Here is a 9,368-nt window from a genome sequence, read left to right as displayed (position 1 = left end):
AGCGCGGGCGGCCAAGGAAGCTCGAAGGGCGGGCGGCGGCGGCGAAAACTCGGCCCCGGGCTGCGGGAGCCGGAGACCGCGGCGGCTGCTGCAAGAGGAGCCCAGGGGACACCGCCTCTGCCCGCGCTCTGCCTCAGGCCATCACTGCTCCCCCGGGGCCTGTGCGGACTCGCCTCCGTGAAGGTGAGCGATGGGTGGGGGTATCCCCGGGAGGTCGGCCTGCCCTCGTCGCGTGCGGCCCCAAGCGTCCCGGGTTTCGCCGCGCGCCCCTGAGGCTTTCCTGCCCCACGCCGGTCCCGGCCCCAAGGCCTAGAGCGGGACTGACCTCGCCGCCCTCGGTGTTGACGCCTCTGGCAGCGCAGCGCCGCTGGCGCCACTCCCTCCCAGCGTAGCCCCGGTTGCGCCACCCTCTGCCCAGGCGACCCTCGTGGCGCGGCTGAAGGCCCCGGGCTGCGGAGCTACCGCTCCCCCCCGCCCCCAGTCTCCTTGCGCAGTGTGGAGGCTTCTGGTGTCTGGGGCCGGGGTAGAGGGCTCGGGCGTGACGCGGCTTCTCCTGCCGCCGCCGCCACCCTCTGGGGCGTCCTTCCTGCCGCGAGGACGCCCAGTCACTCCGGCGCTGCTCCAGGCCGGGCGGGGTAGGAGGGCTGACCGGCAGGGGCCTGCGGACCTGGCCGTGCGGCGAGGAAGAGGATGCTTTCTCATTGCCCGCGAGCTGCGTTTCGTGACCGCAGCTCTCTAGAGGATGGGATGGTGGAGGGATACGACCCCCTTGGAGGTCTGAAGGGAACAAATGGAAGCACTTGTGTGTGTCGGCGGGTGGGGAGGGCGGTCCATGTCATTTGGAGGATTAGCCTCTTTCGTCGAAAAACGGAGGATAGAGGACGGGAGCTGTCCCGGAGTGCCTTTTTAGCTTTTTAAAGGACCCCCCCTCGTGACTGAGGCGGCTGGCTTGGGGCCTCTGACCATCCTCCTATTTGGAGGCACATGTCCCTTGCTTTTTTCCCAGGAAGGAGGAGCTACTAGGCTGGGCACCTTGGACAGGGGTGTTTGGGGCTGGACCTCACCTCTCAGACGCCTGGGGGACCTGGGGTGAAGAATCGTAGCATTGTAGTCACAAGATCAACGTTATGTAACCGTAGGCTCTCTTCTGGAGAGTAAGGTGGCTTTTAATTACTGTGATAAAGTTGTTCCTTTGAACAACTTTTTTGGGGTGGGGGAATAAGGCAGTGGAGCAGGTGAGCTTGCTGGCAGAATGGTGCCAATTGCATACTTTCACTTCGTTGTCCGTAACGAGGCCCCACCCCCATCCCTGGGTTTATAAACAGTGCCCCCTTCTGAGTGGTAACCTGGAATAGGCCACCAGGTGACACTAGTTTTCTTCACTTATGAAGAACCTTATACTATCAGAACATACTCCCTGAGCTGCTATCTTAACGTTACAGAAACCCACTGAGGTTTCCTCATTGATCTCATTTCAACCATTGGTTTTTAAAATGAAGATGTTGATTGCTCGACGTCACATAGCTAGTCAGGGCTAGCCTGACCTTTCCTCAGCACCAAGCTCTGCTTACAGACTTCTCTTGACGGAGTGTGGAGGCAAAAGGTCTACTAATCTTTTGCTCTGCCAGTCTCTGCTGAAATGGAACCGGCCCTGCTTAGTTTAACAGTGCCAGACCAAGGTACTTTGATGCGGTCAAGGTCTCAAGGGTTGCCTGGCTGGCAGCTGGTATGCGTGCATTCTGTGCATCTGGTGCCGGCTGAAATACTAGCTGTGAGTTCTGCTTTCTCTTTCAGCCCATCCAGCTTACAGGCCAGTGTGGCCTCAGCGTCAAGGCGGCCTGAATGATACCAGGGATCTCTCCTTCAGCAGGCAGGCAGGCCTTTGTGTAGCCTTGGATCAAACAGGGCTGGAATGACAGCATCTTTTCTATATTGGTGCTTTTGGGGGCAGAATGGAGGGATTGTTACTGCTGTGTGTGACGGGACTGTGGTCAAAGACAGGGCAGGATTTTGCAGCTCATCGTGTGATGGGACTGTGGTCAAAGACGGCAGGATTTTGCAGCTCATCCCCTCTGTTGTGGCTAGCCCTCTTGGGATTCATCATCTCATGCCAGGAAGGGTCTGTGCAGGTCTGCCTCAGAACTCTGCTTACTGTAGGATGAATGCCATGGCCCAGAGAGCAGGGATATGAAACAGGGCTGTTAAAATAGTAAGTCTTCATCTTTCTTAGCTACTTTTTAAAAAAAAAAAAATCCTGTCTCCAGGTTTTTCCTAGTCCTACATTTTTGTTTAGGGGGTAAAAAGTCTTCAGCACTCCTATGAGGAGAATAAGATATTCTCCCCTAATATAAACTTTTGTTTCACTTAGTGGGTCAGTACTTTTTGAACGAATGAATAACCTTGACATGGGGAGGCAAAGATCCAGGGAAATGACAGATCGGTGTTGGAGCTGGATCCAAGATCTAGGGCTTTCAAAAAATATATTGAGCTTTAAGGAATGAATGTTATAGTAAGTGGGGAAGCAGAAGGAAGGGGGATGTATAACTTACTGGCCAAGTCTGAGGCTGCCACTCCACCTCTAAGGGCTGTCTCAGCCCTGGCTACTTAAGAGAAGGCATAAATATCTTTTTCTCTGTCCCACTGGGCATTGGTATCCTGGAATGCATACCCCACCCTTTTTTGTTTGTATAGAACAGGTTGACAACTTTTTTCTGTGAAGGGCCAGATAGTGAGTATTTTAGGCTTTCAGGACATACAGTCTGTTCCAGCTACTCAACTCGGCCATTGTAGTGTGTTCTATAAAATTTTATTTTACAAAAACAGGTGGTAGGCTGAATCTGGCTGATGGACAGACCCTTGTATAGGCTATCCTTGTTTGGAGATGCTCGTCTGTAACCTTAGTTAATCCTTATAATAACAGCCCCAATAGAGAGCTGTCCTCATTGCTAAAATGGGAATAATCAAATGCAGAAAGGCCAAGTGGCTTCTTCAAGACCACGAGAGTTCAAAGTCAGGACCAGAATGCAGGCCTACTGAGTCCTAGTCCATCTTCTTTCCACTCTGATACCAATGATGTAATAATGGTCATTAAATCAAGGGCTTATTCTGTTCAGGTGTTATGTCACCTGGTTAATCCTCAGGACAACCCTGCAGTTCCCATTTTACAGATGATGACATAAAAGTACAAAGATTAAGTAGTTTATCCAAGGACACAGGTAGTAGATGGTATATTATAATGTCATTCTGGCTATCAGAACTATTCAGAATATCAGAAATAGACAAATTTTAGAGTTGGAAAAACCTCATTTTAAATATGATAAAAACTGATGTCTTATGTCCTTTTTTCCTGTATTTCTCAGGGCTGGGGAACATGTCTTTGCTAAAAGTTTAGGAGCTCCCTATCCTAATGCTTCATATCTGTTTTCTATTGCCCTAACCTTCAATACTCCCCTCTCCCACTGAGGCCCCCAAATTCAGCAGCTAGCATTCATTGCCCAGAGCTTGAGTTGTCAGCCTCACCTCTCTGCTCTTTCTGCAGTGTCACGATGTCTGACCGGAAAGCAGTGATCAAGAACGCAGACATGTCTGAGGACATGCAACAGGATGCCGTTGACTGTGCCACGCAGGCCATGGAGAAGTACAACATAGAGAAGGACATTGCTGCCTATATCAAGAAGGTGTGCTTGGAGAGCTGTGGCTGGTGGCCAGGGGTGGGGATTGGCAGCTGAGCTGCCCTCCAGGGAGGGCTAGAGCTGGGGACGTAGGAAAGCCAGTATATCTCATGCGAACAAAACCCTAGGAATTTTCAATTTAGGGAGTGATGCTGAACTGCCAAAGCATTCATCTTAGGAGTTCTTAATAGGAAGTCTGCTGGGGGTGTGTGTATGTTTACATTTGCAGATAACTATGTGACTACAAGACATTGGGGAAGGATAAGAGTATGCAGAGAAGCTTCAGAATTAAATATTACTGGCCCAATTCAGAACGATTCAAAATTAATCATTCAGCTATCCTCGGTCTTCATATAAGACTTAAGCAAATTTTCAAGGAATTGTATCATTTAAAGTTGGGGTATCCCTATAATCTTATCATGTAGGGGGTTTCCTTTTTCTTTCCCTTAAAAAGGACTCAGGTACTGCATCGTCCCCATCTCCCTACATTCTTAACAAAAGGGTGAGCTTGAATATATACTTTTTAAATATGGATGAGCAATACTGGGGAGATAGGTTTGGTCCCTGAAAAATTCCTGAGTGAATGGGTGAGTGGATGTGGCTAACACTGTGAGGAAACAGCTGAGTCAAAGTAAGAAGGTGTATCTGGGCCCTCTGATTCCCAGTCAGAACCCATGTCCATTGGAGACATAGTCCTAGTCTTTGACATTCTCAGCTCTGACATGGCAGTTTGGTCCATAGAAGTGGTAGGGTCTCCTTGAGTTTTACAGAACTGTTTTCCTACCCAGATGGTTGGGATGAGAAGAGTAAACTCTAGAGTCCCTGAGAGACTCTTTTGTGTATGGAGCTAAGAGGTGTAGAGTCAGCTGGGGGTGCCAGCTCCTTGCTGAGTGATGGCCTTGTTCTGTTTAGGAAGAGAATCCAGAATCATGGACTCTCAGAGATAAAAGAATCCTTAAATTACCTAGTCCAGCTTTCTTGTTTTGCTGAGGGGAAGAATGAGACCCAGGAAAGTTGTTGTAGCTTTCCTCCATTACAGAGTCTTGAGCCAGGATTGAAGCTGGGTTTGGTTTCTACTGTTCCCTAGTGCCTCTTGGAGTTGTGTGGTGTGGGGGCTGTGAGGAGGCCAAACAAATGATATGTTGAGCACCTGGGGTGACAGAGAGCCCCAGGGTTGGCAGCATTAGTTGGACCAAGGTGGAGGGCTGCTGCCCTTTCAAGAACACGGCAGGATGCATCTAGAATTGAACCTGCAGTCTGAGCCACAGGGTGGCAGGCAGCTGCCTGTCTGATTAGCTTACAAGGATTTCCTGTGTGATTTTGATGCTGAACTTGTGCCCTTGAGAGAAGTGAGGGAATTGCCTTGATCTCATGACTGAGGTCCATTTTCTGGTGGGTACAGTCCACACAGTCCCTGGCACACAGGAGTGCCTTCAGTGCTGACTTATATAGAACTGCTTCCTAGTACTTTGATGTTTGGTCCCCATTTGGCTCTAATGTCTTGCTTTTTGCCATTAGGAAATGCTGGTTTTAGTAATGTGTGAGGCAGCAGGTGGCAGGTCCCCATTTGTATCATGCTGTATGTCACTGGATTGGTCCTTTATTCCACTGGCCTCTCTGATGCCCTTGCTGAAGAATCAAGGCTAGTGGTGGTGTTGAGGGGGTGGGGAGGAGAGAGATGATCAGGGTGTAGAGTGCTAGAGGCTCTGCAGAGAAGAATAATGGAGGCTTTGTGGTGTTCCATTATTAATGAAGGGAGGAGTGTCCTAGTCTGTCATAGAACCTGAGCTCCTAAGGTTCGGAGAGCTGGGGCCGGGGGTGGAATGGGAGTGATAACTAAACGTGTCGGGGCTGGAGTTGCAGGGAGAGACCTCCATTCTAATTTCTCATCCTCCAGCTACCTAAATCACCTTTCTTCCTACCCTCCCCCCCGCCTTTTATTCTTTTTTTTAGGAATTCGACAAGAAATATAACCCTACCTGGCATTGTATCGTGGGCCGAAATTTTGGCAGCTACGTCACACACGAGACAAAGCATTTCATCTATTTTTACTTGGGTCAAGTTGCAATCCTCCTCTTCAAGTCTGGCTAGGTGGCTCTGGTGAAGGTGTCAGTGGCGGCGGCAGCGATGGCAAGCAGGCGGCGTTGCTGGGACTGTTTAGCACTGGGGCCAGCATCAGGATGTCCTCTCCAATGGCTGTGCTACTGCATGGACTGTATACTCGATTTCATGTGTATGTCGCAGTAAACAAAACCAAACTTCTTTCTGTTTAGTTGCCTGGGGAAGAAGGCTGCTTTATGTTTATTTTTCAAGACTTTAAAATATTTTTTTGGTTGTATTGCACTAGGAAATCTCTCCCACCCCCTCCCTTTTCTCTTTCTCTCCCTATACAAAATAAAAAGCCCTCAACAAAGCCCAAAAGACTAGGAGGGCTGAGGAGAAGAAATAGGTCTCTGGAGGTAGAACTAAAACTGCAGCTGCCTCTTCCTGGTGGTGAACGCTGCTTTGGCAGGGCCAGGGAGGCTGCAAGGGGACAGTGTTAGGATTGACAAGGAGAGAGAGATAGGAAGGAGGGTTGGTGGGATTGATCTAGTACCAGGGAGAATATTCCATTGAACTGTGATTCTATAGCTTGGGGCAGAGGGTGGGGTGGTGGGTGATTTCTTTAAGGGGCCCTGAGATGTGTTTGTGGCGTGTGGGAGTGGGGAGCAGATTTGTCTTGCTGTCTTTGTCTGAATTTCCAAGTAAGGGCCGTGTTTTTGTGGATTACCTTCTTGTATTCTTTCTGCCAGAGATCATGCTAGGAGAATGTTGGGGGTAGGATTAGCCTGATTTTTTTTTTCTTTACATTCTTCTTTCTTTCTGTCTGCTCCCTGCTTAGCCCTCAGTTCTTATTCCTTTGGAGTTCTCTTAGAGCAGCCCCTGTTAGTCGGCTGGCAAGAGAATTTCTGGTGACTGTAGTTCCTTAGGTCGTAGCAACCAAACCAAATCAATATGTCCCTTGATTCTCTGCTGTGTGTGTGTGTGCGCGTGTGTATGTATGTTTAGGGTAGAGGGGAGGGAGGAAGCAGGACAGTATGGAATCTCTAGGGTATATGGTTAAGTAGGGGGCACAGTTCTAATGGGCCTTTATGTTAACCTCTGGGGGTGTCTGCTTTGGGGGTAAAGACAGGTGTCACCCTCCCCCCCTTAGTGATTTAGCCCAGACACTCTGCTTGCCCTATGGCTGTCTGCTCCCTGGGAAGGCTTTAGGAGGACCACCCAGGACAAGACGGTCATGCTGCCATCTGCCCTGGAGCTGGATCTCAGTAGAGAGGGAAGTGACTTTGTAGATGGTTGCAGCCTCTGGTGGGAGGAGGGGATGGAAGTGATAAGGGCTAAGAGGGACTTCAGGAGAACTTTGGAGAAGGTCAGTCTTATGGTGATGAAGCCAGAAAACAGGAGAAGGAGCAGGGCCATGGGTGGGAGGAGATTCCAGGGAGGATGCAGGGGAAATCTTGTCTGTTGATGAAATAAGAATGGGGTGGGGGTTAGAGTGGCGTGGTCATTGCTGACTGAGCTGCTGATTCTCATGAGTCTCACTTAAAACTCTCATGTGTAGGGTTGACACGGGTGGGGGGTGGGGGACCCAGCTCATTCTTTTATTTTCAAGTCCATTCTTGTGGCTGGTGGGGAAGGCAGGAGAATGCCCCCTCCCCAAGCCCGTAGTGTGTGCCGAGCTTTCTTTTTGATGCTGGCAGGGGAGGGTGAGAACTGGGGCGGTGACTGAGTACCTTATATCAAACCCTTTGGTGGGCACAAGATTGAGTGCTTGATTTTAGGGTTTTTTTTTTTTTATGAATGTCCAAATGTTTCTCCCTGCCCTCCCAGACTTGTGTGGCCAGTTGGAAGTGTCTGGTTTGTGTTCATCTCCCTCATTTCTGGAGCAGGGACTGAGACCCTGCCACATCTATGCTCTGCATCCACGCCTCTCTTGGACATTAAAGGTTGATTGATGCACCTCTGAGCTGTTTGGGTTTCTTTGGGGGTGAAGGATTGGCCTGGTGGCAGTGGTGCCACACAGTGGATGGGAGTGGAGGGTGCCTAGAGTAGAGCAGAATGGAGACTGAAGAGATAAGACCAGGTAAGAGATACTGATTGGCTTGATGCAGGAATTATTTGTAAGGCCTATGCTTACGCCCCTTAAGTAGGTAAGAACTAACCAGCACACTCACCCACAGGGCTCCTGGGTCTTACCTCCCTTGTTGGGGATAGCCAAGTGAGCCACATTTTGGGTCTTTGGTATAGTAGATGCTGCCTTCCCAGCTGCTGTTCTGGACCTGCCTGAGCTTGGCTTCTTAGACCCTTTGGCCAAAGCTTGTAGCCTTACTCCCCCTTTTAGGTTTCCCTAAGCCTGGAGACTATATCTATTAGCTAAGTCCTGCTCCAGTCATTGAAATGGAAAAGCTGAGAATCTTCAGAAAGATGGGGACTCTTGGTGGAAACTGGTTCTCTGAGTCTTCTAGGTTATCCCAGTTGTCCCACTTGGGGGTTCCTCACCCCTACCCCTTTCCCCCAACACACACCTGGAGAAGTCAATGCCAAGACTTCTGAAGGTATCTGCCCACCCCTGTCTCTAAGCCATCAGTGCCTAGGCTTAATGGCTACAGTTGTGGTGGTGGTGTTAGGGAGCCAGAGGTGCTTTGTTCTCTTTCTGTAGTCGTTCATTCACTCAAAAGCATTTATTGAGTTCTTGTGTGCTTGGGCCTAGGCTGCTGTTCACAAAGGAGATTGAGACAGGCAAGTTCCGTATTTCACTGGCAATCACATTCTAATGGGTAGAGTGGACATGCATGTTAGTAAGCTTTTCCCAATAGTGGTAATTGTGTTATGGAAGAATAAACTGGGCAATGAGCTCTTGAGTGTTGGAGGCAGGTAGATAGGGTTCCTTCAGATACGAAGTAGGTTGGCTGGATCTTGGGGAGAAGACTACCTCTGGGCAAGTGAGGTCCTAAGGGAAGGGATTAAGGGACTCTAGAACCCCAATTTCTGTTACTGCTTTTGCTAGTGTGAGTAATTTGACAGAGGTGGAGCTTTGGTAGAGAGTGAGGCCACATTTCATTTGAAATGGATGTCTCTAGGGCCAAAACGCCTGCCCTGATGGAAGAGGCAATCCAGTTGGCATCTGTGGACAACACATTCCCTTGCAGGTAGGTGGACAGTGCTCATCTGGAAGGCTAATCCTGCAGAGCTTCCTGGAGGAGAGGAGCCAAGGAGGGGAAAGATGTGAGAATGGGTCACAGAAGGGGCTGTGGAAGGCAGATGGGAATTGAGGAATTCTCATGGAAGAATGCAGCCACTATCAGAACTGTGGTGGGCAGAGACAGTGGGGGCATCAGGATCCCCATCTCTTTTATCCTGTTTTCCAGGCTCCCTCTGAAAGGCAGATGCAAGGCTGACCCAGGATTGCAGTCTGTAGGGATCAGTCTTCCTCCTCCCAGGGAACAGAACTGGGAAAAGAGGGGTAAAGAATCTAAGGGGAGCAAATGGGGAATAATCAACATGGTCAGGAGTTGTCTCTGCGGCCATGGTGCTGTCAGACTCTGAACCCCAAACACTAGTGTCCTCTAGTCTAAACCTAAGGTGTGACTGTCCCCTAAACTATTCCTTCACTTCCTTCGGGTCTTTGCTCAAACATCCTCTTATCAGAGTGGCCTT

The 9,368-nt window shown here is 49.7% G+C and overlaps 1 protein-coding gene across 1 annotated transcript; it reads left to right on the top strand.

Moving 5' to 3' along the window:
* The first annotated feature begins 2 nt into the window (after positions 1-2).
* Positions 3-7,677, top strand: DYNLL2 (dynein, light chain, LC8-type 2). The gene is made up of 3 exons (XM_008588895.1): positions 3-183; positions 3,539-3,677; positions 5,625-7,677. The coding sequence occupies exons 2-3, from the start codon at positions 3,546-3,548 to the stop codon at positions 5,760-5,762; spliced, it is 270 nt and encodes an 89-aa protein (XP_008587117.1). The 5' UTR covers positions 3-183; positions 3,539-3,545; the 3' UTR covers positions 5,763-7,677.
* Positions 7,678-9,368: the final 1,691 nt, after the last annotated feature.

This window comes from Galeopterus variegatus, unplaced genomic scaffold (genome assembly GCF_000696425.1).
Source record: "Galeopterus variegatus unplaced genomic scaffold, G_variegatus-3.0.2 Scaffold133, whole genome shotgun sequence".
In the NCBI taxonomy this organism is placed as follows: domain Eukaryota; kingdom Metazoa; phylum Chordata; class Mammalia; order Dermoptera; family Cynocephalidae; genus Galeopterus; species Galeopterus variegatus.
The sequence above is the reverse complement of the archived record's forward strand: the minus strand, read 5'-3'. Positions and strand labels throughout refer to the sequence as shown.

Bases quoted from the DNA above. Each gene is read 5' to 3' on its own strand.
- DYNLL2 (XM_008588895.1), top strand. From the start codon at position 3,546: ATGTCTGACCGGAAAGCAGTGATCAAGAACGCAGACATGTCTGAGGAC. The intron at 3,678-5,624 runs GTGTGCTTGGAG...TCTTTTTTTTAG, and splicing joins TTGCTGCCTATATCAAGAAG to GAATTCGACAAGAAATATAA.